Source organism: Doryrhamphus excisus, chromosome 3 (genome assembly GCF_030265055.1).
Source record: "Doryrhamphus excisus isolate RoL2022-K1 chromosome 3, RoL_Dexc_1.0, whole genome shotgun sequence".
NCBI classification, from domain to species: Eukaryota; Metazoa; Chordata; class Actinopteri; order Syngnathiformes; family Syngnathidae; genus Doryrhamphus; species Doryrhamphus excisus.
The window spans coordinates 24,204,626-24,225,736 of NC_080468.1; the positions used below are offsets into that span (position 1 = coordinate 24,204,626).

The 21,111-nt window shown below is 42.7% G+C and overlaps 2 protein-coding genes across 12 annotated transcripts in view; both read right to left on the reverse strand.

Moving 5' to 3' along the window:
* The window catches only part of LOC131125912 (cyclin-dependent kinase-like 2), a 25,657-nt gene extending 20,753 nt beyond the window's left edge, over window positions 1-4,904 (reverse strand). For 3 of the 10 annotated variants that reach the window (XR_009129084.1, XR_009129083.1, XR_009129085.1), the window contains exons 1-6: window positions 2,380-4,904; window positions 1,120-1,304; window positions 852-1,046; window positions 599-783; window positions 407-519; window positions 50-343 (exon numbers count right to left, since the gene is read on the reverse strand). Coding sequence is in view for 7 of the 10 variants with exons in the window: in XM_058067941.1 (XP_057923924.1) it covers window positions 50-343; window positions 407-519; window positions 599-783; window positions 852-1,046; window positions 1,120-1,287 (955 nt within the window). In the remaining 3 variants the exon portion in view is untranslated. Of the gene's footprint in view, window positions 1-49; window positions 344-406; window positions 520-598; window positions 784-851; window positions 1,047-1,119; window positions 1,308-2,207; window positions 2,326-2,379 lie in introns of those variants that run through there. The other 7 variants (XM_058067948.1, XM_058067949.1, XM_058067941.1 and 4 more) reach the window with 7 other exon arrangements.
* LOC131125980 (astrocytic phosphoprotein PEA-15) lies at window positions 4,904-18,479 on the reverse strand. 2 transcript variants are annotated; one of them, XM_058068089.1, is made up of 4 exons: window positions 18,170-18,479; window positions 6,745-6,919; window positions 6,517-6,672; window positions 4,904-5,408 (listed from the first exon to the last, which is right to left on the reverse strand). In XM_058068089.1, the coding sequence occupies exons 2-4, from the start codon at window positions 6,917-6,919 to the stop codon at window positions 5,344-5,346; spliced, it is 396 nt and encodes a 131-aa protein (XP_057924072.1). In that variant the 5' UTR covers window positions 18,170-18,479; the 3' UTR covers window positions 4,904-5,343. The 2 variants fall into 2 exon arrangements, with proteins under 2 accessions (XP_057924072.1, XP_057924070.1); XM_058068087.1 differs by having other exon boundaries at window positions 6,745-6,922; window positions 18,170-18,478.
* Window positions 18,480-21,111: the final 2,632 nt, after the last annotated feature.

Consider the following 21,111-nt stretch of genomic DNA (forward strand, 5'->3'; position numbering starts at 1 on the left):
AGAATTTGTCAGATTTTTGTAGCATGTTTATCCAAAGAAGAATTGTTACCTGACATGGAAGTCGTCGCGTGTAAACAGTGGATGTTCCAGCAGCTCTGAACACCGAGCTCGTTTCTCTGGATCCATCTGGAGACATTCCTGGAAGACCACACAGAAGCTGATATTGAGTTAAAAATGTGTCTGAGCAAGTGTCTGAATGGAACCTGAGCCAGATCCAAAGCGTCAGGTGACACCAATGGAAAGTGCTGCTCCAGAGGAATTCTGCTGCAATGCTCTGGCAGCCTAATGCCAGAAAATGCAGGATTTTTGTGGAATAACTCCTTGTGATGAGCGGTCAGGTTACCTATAGGGACGAAGAGAACTGTTTATAATCATAAGTGTGGGAAATAAAACAGACTGGACTTACCAAAGAACTTCACAATGTGGTATATTTGGTCGAGGTCCGAGTCTCCAGGAAATAGAGGCTGACCTGTTAGCATCTCAACTAGCAAGCAGCCAGCAGCCCACACATCTACCGGTCTGCACATGTGAAACACACATGTGACATGTGAAAATCTCCATCCAAGAACATCCTGCATGTAAACACACCATCACTTACTTGCTGTACTTGGTGTCGCCCACCAGCAGTTCAGGAGCTCGGTACCAACGCGTGGCCACGTAGTCGGTGTAGGATCCACCCCCGGTCGGCGAGGCCACAGTGCGTGCCAGGCCAAAATCGCACAGCTTGACCACGCCCTCCCCGGAGATGAGTACGTTCTCAGGTTTGATGTCACGGTGAATGACCTGCAGGGGAGATGAAGTACGGCCTCACTCAATGTCACCAGATGGGGCTCATTCTTCTCGTGTCTCACATTTTGCTGGTGGCAGAAGGCAACCCCCCTCAGGACCTGGAAGAAGCACTGCTTGCAGGTGATTAGGTCCAGTCCTTGCACATTTTGCTCCAAATCATCCAGCAGAGTCCGCTCCACAAATTCAAAGACCAAATACCAGTGTCGGCGATGCTGCCACACATCCAGAAGGTTCACCAGATTGTCATGCCGTAGTTTCTTCATGACACATCAGACAAGAATTTATATTTATACTGTAAATGGACGACCAGGAGGTGCGACTGACAGTTACCCTGAGCAGCTGGATCTCCCTGCGGGCAATCTTCCTCACTGACTTGTCCTCATCTGAATCCAGGAACTTTTTGATGGCGACGAGGCGGCCCGAGTCGCGATGGCGGCACTTGAGTACTGTGCCGTAACTGCCCTTACCAACTTGACCCAGAGACTCATAACGCTCCATGCCAACCTCAAGATAAACTGCTGTTGTGGTTAAAATTGTACAGTAGGTGGAGAATTCACACTCAATTTTGTTTATAATCCCAAATGTTACATTTAATACATTGGGAGGGACACATTTTTTCTGCACTGTGACTTTCAATTAACTCATTGCCAAAGTAATTTTCATCAAAAGGCCCAACTTTACTGGATTAATGTTTAAAAAGAGCAGATAAAACACCCATATGCAAAAACGGTTACAGACTTGTTAAATTGATATGTAAGATTGGCACTCTCAAGGAATTTGGACATATTTTATAGGCAGCCGCAGTGTTTTGTTAACACAGTTTGTTAAATGTTTTAATGCTCCACAAAGTGGCAGCAAGATAATGATAACCATAACAATACATTGGTGACAATAGATACATTCAAAAATAACTGTTTGTCTGAGAAACTTCACATTGAAGTTGTTTTTGTGATAGTAGCTGCACCAATAAATACATGAGAAACATGCATTTTTAAAAAAATAGTCCCAATTAAAAGAGAATATATCGTTGAAAGATTTACTACTAAGATTATTAATAAACTATTTTCCACTAATGGTTTTGGGAAGAAGAAATATAACCTTACTTTTCATAACGTTAACATAAAAATAATTGACGTATTTATTAACATTTATTCTTGGAGCGTGACACAGCGCGTTTATTTTGGGAGTAGTTCTCTCATGAGACTCCTTAAAACCAACATGGGTCATTTAAAGTCTTTATTTAATAAGGTTGATTTAATTTAGACAAGTCTTGTTTGTAGTTTTATTTACTGATATTGGTTTTGCAACTGTCTCCATTGATTGTTTTGTCCATATCTAGTCCTGTATTTATGTAGTTTCCATTACGTTGATATGCAAGTAGCTAATTCTGAAATTTGTCAAAGATAATGGATACTTACTTTAACGCAGTAAAACACAATAAAATCACATTACTGTCAATGGCGGAGACAGACACACACGAGTCCCGCTTAGACCATCACATAGAAGCGACTTGAAAGTTAGCTAGGCTAGGCTAGCAGGTTACCAGCTAGCAGGCTAATAGCTAGCATGCTGTTAGCTCGCAAAACTCACCAGAAAAAGCACACCTCAAGCGGTTTGGTGAGTCTCTGTTGTCGCCGTGAACCACCGGAGAGACATTGCTTCGCGTACAAGTTCAACTTATACAGTCACCGAAATTTGTGTTGTGTCGGTGCTCATCCATGACCAGTGAGAGATCTACGGGCAAGCCAGTGGTTGCTCAGGCAACCATACATGTCTTGTGTTTCGCAGCCGCACTTTCGATTCGTTTTATAATGATACAATGTGAAAGAATTCAACTGTACTTCATTTTTAAATTATTAAAAATATATATTATGTGTTTGCAAAATCAATAGAAAAAAAACTATGAATTTCAATATAACAAAATAATTGTGGACGGCGTATGTCGTGACTAAAGCACTGAATTGGAAAAACATGAACACGTGAGGATAAGTGGTATAGAAAATGAATGGATGAATTAAATAAATGCACAGCCAAAATTGTGTAGGTTAGCAAATATATTTAAATATAATACTGTATTTATATTCATTTTAGCACAATGAAAAATGCATTACATTTGACTCTTATTTAAATCATGACAACAAGCAGCAACTTCACGCTCGTTGGAACAAAACATTGGCTGGAAAATAAACAACAATCCAGGATGACTTCCTCCTCCAACAGCTTTATGGCGTCATGCAAATTTCAGAACCATCGGCAGAAGCGTTCCACTCATTCTTCATATTTAGGAATCCCCAGTGTGGAACGCTGTACAACATACACAGTAGTCCAACATGTCTCTTTGCCAAACCCCTGAATCCCCCATTAAAATTCTTCTCACAAGCAGTAACCGTCAACAACAAACACATTTGTAACATTTGCATGGTTTAGTCACAGCACTGCCAGTTAGTCAAACATTAGGGCACATAAAAAAACAACAATATATTGGCATTAAATAAATTAATCATATCAAATTAACACAGTGGTTGATATTCAAAATACATATTTACATATTCAAATAAAATGGAAAAAAAATTAAAACAGTCTTTAAGCACAAATGACATTTAATCACTAAAATATCTGCCTCTCAGTTTCCATTTTTTAATTCCTCTTTGAAGTTGATATGTACTTGCTGTGGAAAAATCAACATCTGACATCATTTGTCACTGATATGTTGTTCTGCTATGTGCCTCGTCGTCAACATCTGCCTGACTGTGGACACTGAGAAGCTGCAAGGGGACGCGACAACATGAGAAACAAAAGCAACGAGAGTTTGCAGTCCCATGTGCAAGGAAAAAGAGTCAGCGTGCACGCAAAAGGGGGTGCAAAAACAGAAGAAGAAATCAAATTCACAAACATTACGGTCACACTCACGCACAAAAGGCTGCCGCTGGAAAGAAATGCACATACAAGAAAAAGAAAGCAAGGTAAATAACAAAGATGGCCGCCTCATCACCATGTGCAATCATGCTGGAATCTAACACTGAAGGCCAAAACGTTCACTTGAATGCCATCAACACGAGGGGTTTGAGTTGTAGGTCGTAGGTCAATTGCCCATGACGGCATTCTCTTGGGGGTGCCGCAAGGGGGAATTAAAAAAAAAATAATTTAGTTCCGCGCTCATTTCCTCCTCATGTCAGGATGAGTGGCAGATGGCAGATGGGGGCCCTCTACAGGCGGAATACTCGCACCCCTATGCTGCTCTGACGTCATCAAACAACCACCACTTTTGTATTGTATTTCGAAAATGGTTGCTTAGTTACATAGTTACAAAAAATATACGTTTTAAAGAGAAACTACTAGTGTAAATTTGCCATTTTGGATGACCCCCTATAGTACAGGTCATAAGCTGCATTCAAGAACACTTGGGAAGTCTGACAACTCCAGCGTCCATATAGGAAAAGTGCACTGGAAAATATCTCTTGAAGAGTTCATTCATTTTGAAATGGGATGTTAGCGCCAAGTGGGATATTCCCGACTTTCCATTAGGGTCTTGAATGCACCACACCAAGTAGTTGTAATAGTACACAGAGCTAGTTTGAAGTGCTGTTTGGAACATTTGTGAGAGCATGTGAGCAAGCTAGAACGCTCCACTTTTTGGATTGTGTGCCTCATCCATTCATCAGGAGCGTATCATCAAGTAGTAAACTCATGCTGAACAAAGTTAGCAACTTCATTTTAAGCAACTACAATGTAGCATGCTGCCCCCTACTGGATTCACCAACATAAGCTTTGTTAATCTGCTGAATGCATAATTTAGCGCAGGATCTTATTATGCGAACCCGACCGATCATGTGTCACATGTACAAAATAACACCTAAACGGTGGCGACAGTGGCGGTAGACAAAAGTCATCCAACAGCGGGTCAATCAGGGGTTGCGAGACTCAACTTTCACAACAGACAGGTGGGGTCCCCTGAGAAGAAACCCCCAAAAAGAGAAATAAGTCCCTACGCCGGAGCACACTTCACAATAAAAGTTGTTTTTAAATAGGAGGGTTGGCAAGGGCAGATTGCAGTGGTCATGGTGGGGCAGGGTTCATGGAGTAAGGCTTTGTCGTGGGGGGGGGGGGGGGGGGGGGGGGGGGCAGAGACACAGTGTCAGTTAGGCTTCAACAGTCTTGCTAGCGTTGATTGTGTTAAGACTTTTTTTTTTTTTTTTTTCCGCCAAGGTTCTAGCCAGAAGGCAGGCCCAAGATGATACTAGCACTACATTTTGTTTTGTTTAGATAGAACCTTAGAGAGGAAAAAGTACAGACAAGAACTGTCTAGAGTCAACATTCAGAACGTGACTCATGGCAGGAACCTGGATGGTGGATAACTCCAATGACTACAGAAATGATACTTCTATTGTTTCCTGATTGGTTATAAGTGGTTTGTCAGTGTGTGTATGTGTGTGTGTGTGTAATGGAAAAAGAAGAGGGGTGGGGTTACGTTGATGAGAACCAGACGGTCAGTTGGTTGACTGGCGAGCCAGGAGTGAAGGAGTCGGTGGTTGCGAAAGATCACGGCAGCCAACTTCATGCCTTTTTGGGGGGAGGAGCCAACTTGATGATCTCGTCTTCAGATGGCTGGCGAATGATGTCTTCACATGAGACATGAGAGTGAGACTTTGTTAGACGCGACAAACCGTACTTCAGTGTGAGTTTTTAATTCTAACAGTAATGTGAGACAGTTGATCATCTCCGCCACTGTTGAGAGAAGAGGCGCTTTAGAGGTTGTGGGTAGGCTTTGCTACGCGTCTTAAAATGCTGCTTCGCGCTCTGTCAACTATATGCTAGTCAGCTATAGGCGTGGGAGCTAAATTGGATTGTGTTGTTTTTCTTCTAGTCTAGTGGTTAGCGCGCAGACCTCACAGCTAGGAGACCAGGGTTCAATTCCACCCTCGGCAATCTCTGTGTGGAGTTTGCATGTTCTCCCCGTGCATGCGTGGGTTTTCTCCGGGTACTCCGGTTTCCTCCCACATTCCAAAAACATGCTAGGTTAATTGGCGACTCCAAATTGTCCATAGGTATGAATATGAGTGTGAATGGTTGTTTGTCTATATGTGCCCTGTGATTGGCTGTCGACCAGTCCAGGGTGTACCCCGCCTCACACCCGAAGACAGCTGGGATAGGCTCCAGCAACCCCGTGACCCTCGTGAGGAAAAACGGTAGAAAATGAATGAATGAATGTTTTTCTTCAGCAAACAGGCGAACCCAGCATGCTTTTGCTGTTAAAATGTGTTAGCAATGTAGCAAACATACTGTACTGTATAGCAATGTTACAAAACACTGCATGTACATTATACATTCCTGTCATTGATGATTGCTATGTATTTCTTGTGGTTATTATGGGGTGGAAAGGAATACACAGCATGTTACTGCACTGTAGCGTGAGGCGTATACATGAAAAATATGACACTGAATTTTATTCCCTGGACTTACTTTATATTTAAACATTTTTAATGGATACTCTGTTGACTTTTAAAACAGACTTTCACAGCCTAAGTAATATATATTTTGTAGTACGGTTGTCCCGTTGTGCTATTATGTTTGGCCACAAGGGGGCAGACATCCGCTGTGGTATCAGAGACAACACGAGAGTATAAACTTTTTCCAATTTCGATCCGCAAATGGACATCCGTGGACTATACAAGTAAGTCCTTCTAAGAAAATTCAGAGTGAAACATCCAGCTATAATGTGTGCCTGACCTTTGTATTTCTTGGCTGAGGGGATGCGAGTCAGCTTGGTGTCGATCTCGTCGTCCTCAGAGATCTTCAGCACGGTGGTGCGGTACTCGATGACGCGAGTTAGCAGGTCGGGCCGCCGCGAAATCTCAAAGATGTGCTCTATGTAGGACAGGTTGTCTGTGGGGAAGGTCCGCGAAGAGATCAGAGATCACAGGAGCATGGTTAAGTGGATGCGTTTGTGTGTCTCACCCTGGGCCAGCTTGTCGTTCTTCTCCAGGTAGCTGAACCATTCCTTGGAGGACGTGATGACGTTGCTCTGGTCCTCGGGGATGTCCTCCTTGCATGCGGACTTGAGCTGCTCCAGGTCCTCGTTGGTGATGTTGTCAGACAGGTCGCTAAGCAAAGAGCTGTACTCCGCCGCCATCTTCTGGACGACACAACACAACGCAACATTTGGCTTAAGATAGACATGCAAACACGCAAGGCATCATGGATGCCAGATGGCGAACGCTGTGACCCATATAGCTTAGCTGCTTTTGCCTGGCTCGACCATCAGAGGTCGCCAAAGCATTTGATTTAACATTACAATGCCAGTAAATAACATGCCATTCATAGTAATAACAACACTACTTATGTGATTTTCTAAACACAAACACAGCACAATGACACAAATGAATAATGATGACAAGGCATTTTTTTTTAAAAAGACTGAATGATGCGACTGATCTGAGCTGCACAACAATGACAAGGCGCTTTGCCTCTGACAAGCGTGAGTGTGCGTGTGCTTGTTTGGCACCACAATGGATCAGCACTGCTTTTGTGCACAACTGGGGCACAAGAAAAAAGACAACAATGGACAGAGCAGCTACATCTTGCGCCACCCCCCCACCCTAGCTCAACCACACTTGGTTTGGTTCCATTTTAAAGTGATCGACTCTGTAAACTTTGAGCAATACTGTCATGTATTCCAATAAAAAAGCGCCACAAAGTAGCAGTGCAATCAAAACGGCATTGATGGTACAACTGGCTGACACCACCCCCCCATCCCAGGCCAGGCCACACACCCCCACCTCAAAATCGGGGACGAGCGTGACACTGCATCCACACATAAGAGGGCCAGTATGCTTCACATTCTCATGCACACAAACCCGCTTTTGTCTGCTCTGTGCGTGCAAAGATGCATGCACTTTAAGTACAAAATTAGTGATAAAGCAGCAAAGCTTAAGCAGACAAAATACTGGACATTAAAAACCTGGAACAGGTGTCTACATGAGTACATTTAAACAACTTGTTGCAATTTATTAACAATTTAATAAAAAAATAATGTATATTTTATTTTATTGTACTACTTCATTGTTGTGTTTTGTAATATCCAAGTATGTTATATGGCTGCACTTAATTCTAAATTAATTCATTTATTATTACCATAATATATAATTGATGAGCAATGCTTGTTAAAATTGCCATTCATCCAGGTCATTATATTCTGTTCCGGTTGTCTTAGAAGACGTTGTGCCTCTCATCTGCGAAGGCTTCATCAGTTCATGCTCAAAGACTAGATAGGACAGCTCTAGTCTGAGAGTGTGGTGCAAGATCAGGTGCAGGTTGGTTGGCTTTTATGAACAATGTAAAGACAATATCAATGCATCAATGAGGTTATATTATTAGTTTACCGTATTGTCTCATTATATGGCTCAACATGACTATTTTAACTTTATTTAACAACATTATTACAGTACTTTAAGTATAAAAAATACTATTCTACTTCAAGTTCAACACTGATGACCAACAAGTCCATTCACACGGCTGGTTGGTTACCATAGAGACCAGGCCTGGCTATGCCTTGAGGCCCTGGAGACAGTTACCTAGCGACAGCTAGGGCAGAGTTCCCACTCCTTTCAGAATAAAAGCCCACTATACACTGGGCTATGCGTGGAGATGAGGTTTCAGTCGTTACCACGGCAACTGAATTGGTGGTTAAAAAAAAAAAATCCCTCTCTGAAAAAAAGACGTCTTTTGTAACTTGACAAGATATTTTTGCCTTTGGTCACGTGTGTTGCTGTGGGCTCTGAGTGACATACTCATCTCAGGTCAAAGCTAGCTTAAACTGACGCAAATAAATAACTTTTTCGAGCAGATGTTACATTTGGCAAAGGCACATTCATTTAATGCCACCATCTGCTGTGTGCGCAGCTTGGCATCCTGCCCTCTGCGGGTCCAGCGTCAAAATCACATTGTTCACAACACTTCCTCTGTGATACTCTTTGTTACAACAACACCTTCCTCCTTACTAGGGGCAACTTGTGGAGTACAGGAGTGGGACAGTCGAAATGTATTATGGGACAGCGAGATCCGCAGTGGTGTCCAATATGGCGGTGAGGGCGGCTAGCGACTATCAGCCAAAAGGCGTCAAAAAGAGAGAAAGGAGGAAGCGCTAATCTGCGTAGAAGCATTTAGGCCAGTGGCCCACTTCTCATGGATGAGGATAGAAGATTTGTACACATCTGTGCAATAAAACATGGCTTTTTTGGCTCATTTGACATGCCTGTAACATGCAATTTATAAACAGACTATATATACATATCCACTGAGCAGGAATACACCACTTATCAAAATCTGAATACCAGTTTTGCAAGAATTTACATTTTGTGCTGTTGGATCTTAAGGAGTTTCTAAACAGAACACAAACATTAAATGAAATGGGCTGTTCATCAGCTGATCAAAGGTTTAAGACCATAACTTTTAAAAGCCAAGGTAAATTCAGTGTAAATTCACACATGGTGTGATTGCTGAGCTGCGTAAACAAAGCCTTCCCCATTATTGCTGAGGCTGGAACAAACAAGTCAAGCTGTAGACCCCCAAAAATATCACCAGCTCTGAGCCGGATGATCCGATTGCCTGTCTGCCAAAACATGGGCCAAATGAAGGTTGTTACTTGTGCCTAGTGCAGTCCAATAATCATTAGACGGTATCCGCCAGAGAAGGCTCTAAAAAAGAAAAACGTCTTCAAAGGCCTCGTCTCCATCAACCCCACAAAACTGGGATTTGCCTAAAAGCAGCAAACATGGGGCATTGAAAAGTGGAGGAAACTTTTATTCTCTGATGAGAAAAGATTTAATCTTGACGGTCATGATGGCTTCCAACGTTACTGGCATGATATGGAGATGATAAGTTTTCCACACGGCACAGTGGAGGGGGTGCCATTATGATCTGGGGTGTTTTTTCCTTCAATGGAACAATGGAGTTTCAGGTTGTGGAGGGGCGTCAAACAGCAGCTGGTTACGTGGAAATGTAATGACTGGCTTTTTCAACAGGACAACACTGCAATTTGTTCAATTTTTGAGGTGATTAACAAGAATGGCAGAGCTACTCAGCACTGAGTGTGTTTTCAACGTTTTATTTCTATTTTGGGGGGGGGCAGGTTTTTTGGGGGAGGTATGGTCTGAAATGTTTCATCAGCATCATTCTTGCATGCAATAAATTGCTTAGTGCTCTATTTAGAACCTCCTATTATACTAATTTTTCGACCCTTTGTATTGAGTTGAGGTCTCCGATAGAGCAGCTACACACAATAACCCGCACAGAAAATTTATTAGATTCTGTACCTATTCCAACTGTATTTCCTTTGATTTGTGCTTCCTGTCAAAATGGTATCCGGACATGCCAACTCTGTTGTGATTGGTCACACGCCCAAAGTGCTGCCAAACTATGGCCCATATAAGGCAGCCCGTCCCTCTGTGACATCACAAAGAGGCAGTTTTACCATTCCTTTTGAAACCGAGCATTTTGAGCAAACGTCTTTCAAGGCTCAATTCCAAATGCGTAAACCTTATTATCTGAAACTTTGGCACCGTTTAACATGAGAATACAACATTCTAACTACATTTATAGGTCAGACAAGTGGAAAAAGCATAATAGGTCCCCTTCAAGATGCACAGAACAGTTCATAATGTAAATTCTTGCAATTTTTCAACCACTCTTAAGATTTTGGGTAACTTTCCATGTTGTAATTAATAATATAAAAATAAAATCTATGGCAATGAAATCAGTTAATGTGGTACCGGGCAGGCTTGAGAAACTGGAGGAAAATGTTGGTGCCCATATCAAATTTGAAATGAAACTCCATGCAACACACTTTCTTCTCATATTTATTCAAAGAGAGAGTGAGAGAGAGACAGCTAGAGCGAGAGAGAGCGAGAGAGAGAGAAAGGGAAGGCAATGGGGGTGGTGGAGTTAAAATTAGAAAATGAGGATTAAAATGCTTTTATCAACTGCAAAGTGCACACACTCATCCTCAGTCCTAGCCCCACCAACATAACTGCAGAAAGTGATCATCGCCATGGTAACAACAGAGATGCTTGTCTCGTTCGGGGCCATGCGCGCACAGTTTTAAAGTGCATAGCTTTAGCCTTTGCTCCATTGTTGTTGCTGTGACTTTTCTAGAAATACTAAAATAGCCTTGTAGTTTGGGGTTACTAAAGGTCTCATACTCTACTATTTTTTTCAAATGTTAAGTACATCTCAGAGGTCCCACAATAGTATACTGCAACTGTGTTGTCCAAAATCCCTGCTTTTAGGAAGCCCTACTGGGAACAAGCAGTTTTTCCGTGTCTGTACTTTAATGCTAATGAAGAGTGTTTGTCTACGTCTCTTTCAGTGAAGCGCTATTGTACACTTTATCTACTTTACATAGGACACTGTAACTTCGACAAAATATATATCACATGCAGCAACGTACCATTAAGGAGAGGGACAGCTAAATATCATTAAAATTTTACTTTTGCATAATAAGTGGTCTTTCTAAATGAGCTAACGTTGTTAGAAGACTGACACCACTTGGGGGCACACTGGAGCAGGTCTCATGCTTAAATGGATGATGTGCACGACCAACAACAGTATGTATGTTGTTTTCAAATCTGTTCACATATGTTTCTGTCATTTCACTGCGAGCTACTGCACACAGCATCAGCAGGGAGAGAGTGTGGGCAGCTACACACACACACATACACATACACACAAGCACACACACAAACTGTGGGCGCCTCGTGGATGTGTCCTGCATGCAGATAGCAAACGTATTTATTTGTTAGTGCAAGCTTGCGTGAAGCCAAAGAGCAAAGGTCAGAGAGGTAGTGGGAGGGTGAGAGAAAGCGGAGGCAAAAACAAAGACGAGGCTCAATAAACCCGCTTGGAATGCTTCCTGCCGACACAGACGCACTTCCTGGACGGTTTAGGAAGAGGAAGACAGCAGAGGAATTGAAAAGTGGAGCTAATCTGCTCAGCTTCGTTTATCATCTTCCTCCCATTGAGTTTGCACAAATCAGCATCACTTGTATTCTTGTATATGTGATCAAGCATTGCTTTTATCATCTTGAACACACCAGTAGACACAGATGCCTTTTGGTCATGACTGGATGACCCCTGAGCCAAAGGAGTCGAGCCAAGCCAGACAAAGACAGCGTGCAGTCACGCAGCCACCATCAACCCTAATTCATTAATCCATTAAAATCCCCCGTGCAGCTACTGTAAGCTACAGGGCAAGCAAGCCGGTGACTTTCAGCACCTGATGAGCAGGCCACACCGAAGATGGAAGATGATGAAGACGCAGGCCATGTGAGAGAGAATGGTCAAAATGTTGTATTCAATCCATAATACATGCATAGAACAATGCTATTTCTATAGCATTGCCTTTCTATAGACAGTGTTGGAGATTATGTTACCAGCTAACATTCCCAGCTCCAGAAACCAATGCTATAGGGACCACGGGTAATTCATAATAGCAGGTACTGCTAATGACACAAGAAAAAATAAAGCAATCTGGCAATTTATGCTATCAGCCGCAGGAAGTAGAAGCAGTGAGTCAACCTGTTAATTGATGTTAGTTGTTCATGCTCACGGCTCCAAGAACCAATGCAGGGAGGAGGTCATTTTGAGTGAACACAAATCCTGTTTTCTTAGGACACGTCCTATCCTGTTTTGTTTTTTTAGAAAGTGATGAAAATATCATAGTTTTTGCCTCCAGCAGGCGTAGCGCAAAGGTTATGGTGTTTATTGTCTGATTGTTTTCAAAATAACTTGAAACGTTCTGAATGGATTTGCATGACATTTTCAGGAATTGTCAGAAATGGGATTGATTAAAGAAATGATTACATTTTGGGGGTGATCAAGATCACCTTCTGGATCCAGGACCGTTTTCACCATTTGTGCAAATAACTCCACAAAAAATGGTCAGAGCACTTGAAAAACAAAAAAAAAAAAAAAAACAACAGGTTCTACAAAATACCAAGGACTGAGCCAAAAAATGTAGGATTGTTATTTTGTTGTGAATCACAATATGGTAATAATAACAATAATAACAACAATAATAATAATATATAAAAAAGCAATGCTCTGATGCCCGTCGAGACGTAAGCTTGTAAAACTGGGGCCATCATGCACAATGGCGGTTAAAATTTCTTGACGAGCTACTTTGCTAAAAATATTGCTTACCAATTTTTTCATGTTCTTCCTTTGTAATTTGTGTCTTTGTTTATAGATAGTATTTTATAATATAACCATTTTCTATCCTTAAAGAGGAGGCATACTTTAAATGTACTGATGCTATTCAATATATTTTGAGCATCATTTGAGTATCTCATTGCTGGGCCAAGTGTGCTGTGTTTTTGTTTTGGGTAATCAAAATATGGTCATCCTAGGTAATTCATGTTAGCAGGTAATGCTAACAGCTCCAGGAAGCTGGTCATTCACATTAAAAGTGCTGAGAACCAACAAATGAACCAAGTGATGCAGGATCTTGATGGCTGATTATATTATGAATGTATGATAACGTAATATACGTATGCAGCACTACAGCAGAAGCAAATGTCAGAGTGTGTCACACTAAACGCGAGGCCGACGCTTCATTAACGTTTCAGCTTTGCCGAGGATAAAAATATCTCAGTGCCTCTGGGAGGACGAGGATGAGGAGGGGAGGGGCTGAGAGTGGAGATAAAATGAGGGCGTAAGAGTCCATCCGCCCCCCCGCAGTGATTGAGAACGCATGAGTGACATCGTTTTTCTGGAGTCAAAAATATCTTTCACCTCCTGTCATCATCTCACTGCCTAGAGGAAGCCAAAAAAAACATGATTGAGAGGAAGATAGGTCCTAACTTTGACCTCTAATAGTATCTTACCTTACAACATTCACTCTGTACAACCAGCGGTACGTGAAGTAATGGATGCCATATAGCGGACACAGCAACATAACATTAAAAGAATGGGACAGGAGGGCAAATGTTAGCAACGGCTGTGAGCTATGCTTGCTAACAGCCTCATGTTAGGAAAGCGCATTTCCTAAAGAAAAACAAAAAAGCTTTTTAAAGCTGACTAACAGACAGTCGGCTTTAATTTAAGATGTGTTGCGAAGCCTGTTTCCCTCTGTGACCTACAAGAACAACACACTTATTTGAAGCTAAACCGTGATGGAAAGTGCAGGCAGCATAAAATAGTGGCTAAAATATGTACGAAGTAGTACATGGTGTAAAATATTTGGTCTGATGAGGGGGTAAGCATGTTGGTCACACATTCAGGAGATCTGGAAGATCTGTGTTTCTCCTCGTGCATGCATTTTATCCAGCAATCTGGCTTCCTCCCACATTCCAAAAATATGCATGTTAGGTTAATACCTAGTGAGGATTAAGCGGCATAGAAAATGAATGAAAATGAATAACACAAGCACCCTATAATAGAGCTTCAACCGGGAGTGGATGTGCTCCAGATGCAGGAAAAGGAAGCGGATGCACATAAACACACGGTGTGTAACCATACAAAAGTTAAGGCCGCGTCTCGCTTTGTTTGACAGGAAAAGGCAGACGAGGGGCTGAATGTGTGTGAGTGTGTGTGTTTTGTTGACCTGTGAGCTGGAGGCGGAGCTTAACAACTTCCTGTGTGGCTCATTCACTTTGGACGATGCACAACAAAACAGGATGACGGACACGAGAGCTATGCAAACAAACGGGCCGCTTCATTGCCGCTTAATTCGCAAGTGGCACCTGTGTGGTGCATTCAAACAACCATGGAAAATAGCCATACAAATAGCAACTCACGTGGTTCTGAATCCTCAAAAATGAGCTGGATGGTCACATCATCCCTCCTAAAAAAGCGGGATTACATAAGAGCTTCTCGTCTGGGCTTTGTGTAGCGCTACAGCACATTAGTGGACAACCACACAGGTACACGACTCCCTGGAGGGTCACACACACTATATACAGACCCTTTCAAAGTCCTGCAAAGGATTAGAGGAAAACCACACACTACGGCGGTGCCCTGAAGGCATCTCAGTCAAACAGGAAGTTACCTCGCTGTCAGGTTAGATGACACTTCTCGCATAGTTGAATGCACCGCAAAGATCTTCTGTGATGACTGTCAACTTTTTCATTTGCTGTGATTAAAACAACACACATACACACATACACACACACAACTCCAATCACATCAGCTCTTATCAAATCCACTCAAAAGCCACTGAGGCGTTTGATTTGGTGCCGAGCCGCCAAGTGGATTACGCATGCAAACAAAGTGGAGTGTACTGGATGCTGCAGAGAAGCAGACATTTAAAAAAAAGTAGCTTTTTGGCGGCGTAGGCAGCGCTCAGCAACCACACAACGCACCCGGAGGGAGGAAGCAACAACACTCACTGCAGCAAGTCAAGCTTGGTCAATAAAATGGGTGGGATGGGACCTTCTGAAAGAAGCCGTGTTGTTGCTGCCATTTTGCAGGAAGTGAAGCGACGCAGTATACGCAGGTCTCACATCTAGGAGACCCGAGTTCGATTCCACCCTCGGCCATCTATGTGTGGAGTTTTTCTCCCTGTGCATGCGTGTGTTTTCTCCGGGGACTCCGGCTCCCTCCCACATTCCAAAAACATGCTAGGTTAATTGGCGACTCCAAATTGTCTAAATAGGTATGAATGTGAGTGTGAATGGTTGTTTGTCTATATGTGCCCTGTGATTGGCTGGCGACCAGTCCAGGGTGTACCCCGCCTCTCGCACAAAGACAGCTGGGATAGGCTCCAGCACGCCCGTGACCCTCATGAGGATAAGTGGTAGAAAATGAATGAATGAATGAAAATTACATGAAATCATCACTGCTATGCATTGCAAGGAAGGATGGGTTGATGGTGCTTTGATACTTTGTTAACGTAGCCACAGTGCTGAAAAGGAATATTGTTATTTTTGTTTAGTTCAAGTAAATATGACTAGCAAGCTGTTCTGGCATTACCTAGTGCCTTTCTATAATTTTTACTTCAGTCTCTGTTTCGAGGCTGAAGGATTTTATTGTGAGTGGGTGGAACACCACCACAACTCTATTTTTTGTGTTTTATGTTTGAGCTCAAGGGTATAGGAATTGAACCATGGGGCAATTTTTTTTCTTTCAAATTCAAGCAGGTCTACGTAAGGCAAAATTTAGTTTAAACATTTTAAACATTGCTGCAGTGGTGAGTCGGTACTTTTTATTGTTCAGAATGTATCGTCCTTGGTGGTATGGATGGATACCATCTTGCTTATAAACGGAAAGGCAATGACAAAGCAGATTGAAGTTGTCTATGAATGGAATGTGTCATGTTATGCAGGTGGACTGAAGCCAGGTATGCAGGCTTAGAAGCGTCTGGGTCCCGTGCCAGCTGTGGGGCTTGAATCCATTAATGAATACAGCCTTGCCGCAGTTGCTCAGGAGTTTGTTAAAGTCCTGTTTGGTGATCTCCAACTGACGAAGACATGTGTCCATGTGGACTACCACTCAACGGATAGAAACTGGTGAGTTTTTTTTATGGTATCTGTTTGTGAGCTGGATGCCCTGACATTGCTCAGCAGGGTGGGGTCTGTCTTTTCTGCCACGGGGCTCGACCATGGGCTAGGAAGTGGACTACCGGGTTCGAGGTGACAAGAGATTTGTGCATCCAGGTGCCAGCACCTGCACAGTTTTTAAATGATTGGTTATCGGTATCATTTATTTATTATGTATCGGTATGACATCATTATTCCCTCATAAGGGTCTAATAATTGTTTTGGACCCCTAAACATTTTTCATATTATTGATTGATAGTTCATATCTAGGTCCACTTTTTTAATCCACATGACTCTTTGGGTCTCTTTGTCGGTCCTGTGGGACCAGGAGCCAGAGGAGGTGGAGGACATTCTGGAGGAATTTGTCAACAAATGTCTTCTCTTTGTGGACAGTCACAACAGATCGTACTTGTACTACCTCCACGACATCCAGCTGGACTTCCTGGTCGAGCAGAACCGCACCCAACTGGAGGTCTGAACGGAGGTCAAGTCTCTGTTTGTGAGTGCCTCATAAAAGTAACGCATCAACGACTCAGTATAATACTTAATATGATGAAATGTAGTTGTAACACACTACACCACGCAGATTCAAATGTTAAGGTAAATAAAATCAGTTTAGCTGACGACAGTCAAGCAGAAAAAATGACCAATATGTTACCAACTTACTAAGGCAGATGAACACGGACTCCTGGCCAACAAACAACATTGGCATGCAGCGCGCTCATGGAGAGGAGATGACCAATCACATGTTGCACAAGCCAATTGTTGCAAGAAGGTGCAGCAATAAATTCACAAATAAACATCCGTCCATCTGCCAATTTTGGTCGACTCACTGGGAAAACTCTGGTACTGCCGATGGCCCCTGGTTCCCCCTGGCTCACACATCTGTACCTGGCTGACATGTAGTTGGTAGGACTGGATGTATCATGTCCATAAGGAGATTTTTTACTTCATGAAGTAATGAAAAGCTGCAACTTCAAATGCAAGCATTTGAGCACCGCTTCTTTAAAAAAAAATAGGGCCAACGATGTAACCTTTGAACCCAAAGGTCCAAACTTCCTGCAGAGATTGTGAGTCCAAACACTCCAGGAAACCACAAGTCAATTTCGTTTTCATCATTTGAACTCTATTCACTTCACTATTTTTTCTACTGAAGGAAGTGGATCTCTTGACGATTCCAAGTAGAAGCGGGAATAGGCATGGGAACATTCCAAATGATCTCCTTTTGTTTTTACACTCATCCTCACCACAAACCACAAACATTCACAACACCACAAGTAAAACAACAGGAAGTGAACAACGGGAAAACTGAGTCGCGCCCCAAAGGACCGCTTGATCTCCGAAAAGCTGAGTCAAGGTGTCCATGCACACACATGCGCGCGGGTGCACACAGGCAGACACACACCAATACATATTTGGGCTACATGAGGCCAAGCGGAAACAGGAAACAAACACAATTTATTCCAAACGATGCATTTAATGACTTCCTGAGTTCCCAAAATACAGTGCCTTAGCTGCCCCCCACCCCTCTCATTCATTCACTCACACTCACTCACACACACACACACACACACACACACACACTTCCATTCATAAATGACAAATTTATAGCACCCACGGGACGGTCACTAATGCAGTATGGATGCCAAACCAATCCAATTAGTTCAATTAATGGTGTGTTTAACGCCCTCTGGAGAGTGGGATAACTGACCGCTTGCAGGAGGACAGTGTAGGAGGAGGAAGGAGAACAGGAAGAAGAAAAGGAGGAGGAGAAGAAGAGTCACGTAGCGGCATGCAAATTGCCTCCATATTATTTATTTTCGTGATGAAAACGAAAATAATGTACTTACAGTGAGGAAAGAACGACGTGGAATAATTGAAGCCGGAACCGGGTCAGACAAAAGAGAGTTGGGTGGGAGGGTTAAAAAAAAAAGTCCAGTCCCTCGATGTCACAATGATGGTGATGAAGATGAAGAGGGACGAGGGGAGGGGGGCGTCATCAGCGTGGGAAAAACGGCCGTGACGTGGACACACCGATGTGAGGACGGTTGTGACTGCTCTCGACGCCGAGTGTGAGCGGAAAGCCGGCGGCCAAGCGTGGAAACGCCTTTCCCCCCCACCTCTCTCTATCTCCTTTCTCTCTTCCTCCCCCACCTCTCTCTCTCTCTCTTCTTCTCTGTCACGGTTAGCACGCTGGCTGACGCGTCCATAGATCGTTTATGAGCGACAGAGGCTCACTCCGATACACGAGCTCTCCCACACAAAACTGAGGTGAAAAGAGTACTAAAAAGTAAATGTAAACATGTTATACTCAAGTACATAAATCTTCTCCGTTGAGTGTAACAAAATATACTTTTTAAGATGCGGTGACTACTCTCTCTGTGCACTTAAAAAATAGTTCTTTAAATGAAGCACAACCTTGGTACAAAAATAATATATCTGAAAATATCTGATATTTCGAGAATAAAGGCGTATATTTAGAAGAATAAAGCCGTCATATTACTTGTCATACGTATCAGAGGGAATATAGAACATAGATCTTAAGTAAGGAAGGTTTATTTAAAACATGGCAGCAAAAACAGAGCAGTTTAGCATAAACAGATTAGCATGGCTAGCCTTTATCATTTCTGCCTTCCTTCACATGCTCAAGGTTAAAGGTCACATAAGTCCCCGCCCTTTTCATAACTGTTTCGGGCAATGAAGTTAGTTTGTCAGGGAATGAACCGGTGTCGTTTTAATGACGACGTTAATGAATCTGGTAAGCATGAGTCGTCAGAAAATAAGCTCACCTAGCTAGCATGATGTTGCTGTTAGAATGTGTAAAGTTAGCACTGTAGCTCACATTGCTATGCTACTGTTGCTAATGTTTGTGTCCTCCTAGCCCACTCCCTTGCTGTTATATGTGATATAAGTATACTATTATGCTGGACAAGGACACCCACCCAGGCTTAGTTTAGCTTAGCTTAAACACACTCTAAGATCATGCAGTTTTTCTTAAGTAAATCGGCTCATCTAGCATGATGTTGCTGCTAAAATGTAACTAATGCAAGCAGTACTATGGGATGTCCTGGCCATCATTCACTTTGAATGCTTAAGTAAAAGTACATGTATATATTTTACTTACAAAAAACAACTAAATTACAGTAATGTGTGTAAACGTACTTTGTTCTTTGCTACCATGTGATAGGATGAGCCACTCAACTGTGCCAACACTGCTTGACTCATTGCTTTGGCAGAAAAAACATCACAATGACAGTGCTTCAAGTTAACAACAATTCTACACAAGCCATGTTTAAGTGTTTGATACTAAACATGCATGAAAAACACACCACGCAGAAACCTGTACTTTGCTATTCCATTTTAAACACAGAGTGGGACCTCTTCACCTCTCCTGTTGCTCTGATTCCAAGGTTTTTTGGCCACTGACATACACAGATGCACACACACACACACACATTTTTCAGAGCTGATGTCACCAGAGCCTTCCAGTCTGTAAATCCCTTCCTCTTGCTCTGTATTCCCTCCATCACAAGCACATCCAAAATACTCAAACCGGTCCCAACCAGAGAAGCTTCTTCTCCTTCTTCTTCTTCTCCAAAAGTTGGCTATTACAGAATGAGGCCAAGTTGCAGAGTTTCATTTAACATTTTGTGTGTGATCAGCTGACTTCTCTTAGGCCATGTTCCCACGAGCACTCTCAGATATTTCTTGTCAGGAAAAAACTATTTTTATCGTGTTATTTTAAAGTACAACATTACAGAAGTCACAGTGCTAAAATAATGTACAAAATAGAACATTTTTTTATGAAGTGTAATCCATCCAACGCAAAGCGTATGGCCAGAGCCAATACCAGATGTCCTTATGATATTTTCTGGGTCAGACACCAAAACTCAATCATGACTGGATAGTATTTTTCCTCACGAGGCTCGCGGGGGTGCTGGAGCCTATCCCAGTCCACTTCGGGCAAGAGGCGGGGTACACCCTGGACTGGTCGCCAGCCAATCACAGGGCACATATAGACAAACAACCATTCACACTCACATTCATACCTATGGACAATTTGGAGTCACCAATTAACCTAGCATGTTTTTGGAATGTGGGAGGAAACCGAGAAAACCCACGCATGCAAACTCCACACCAAGGGTGGAATTGAACCCTGGTCTCCTCGCTGTGAGGTCTGCGTGCTAACCACTCGACCGCCGTGCCGCGCCGCTACGCGATTTTGGCGCTTATTTCAAATTGGTGCACAATACTATAATATGGGACCTTTAAGGCACATATTAAGGCGCACAATATTTAATTTCACTTTGGGAATAGGCAGTTGTGCGTCTTGTGACCTTCAAATATGTGCTACTGGTAGTAAACTCATGATCATCAAGAAAATAAATGAGCCTTTTGTTGCAGGGTCTGTCACCCCGAGGCAGCAGAGATCCCCTTTTTTTTTTTTACAACACTCTGGTGAAATAAACAGTTGTGTTTTTACTTTCTCACATTTAAGAATTTCAAGCACATTTGCTTGCAGGCTGTCATGAGGTCCTTGTCAATCTGATCACAAGACTTACTCGCAAGGGAGAAGAGAGACTTCCAAAGAGGAAGTGCTACCACCAAAGCAGCCAGCTGGCGTGGAAGTGAGTTGGGGATGAAGAGATGAGGCAGGAAGTGAGGGGTTAGAGACTGACATCACGTCCCTTCATTAAGTCTACTCAATGAAACATTTGTTGTGACACAAGATGACTCTTACCACACGTTAAGACTGAAAACTGACCCTTCAGCTCGACCAAGACGAACTGGT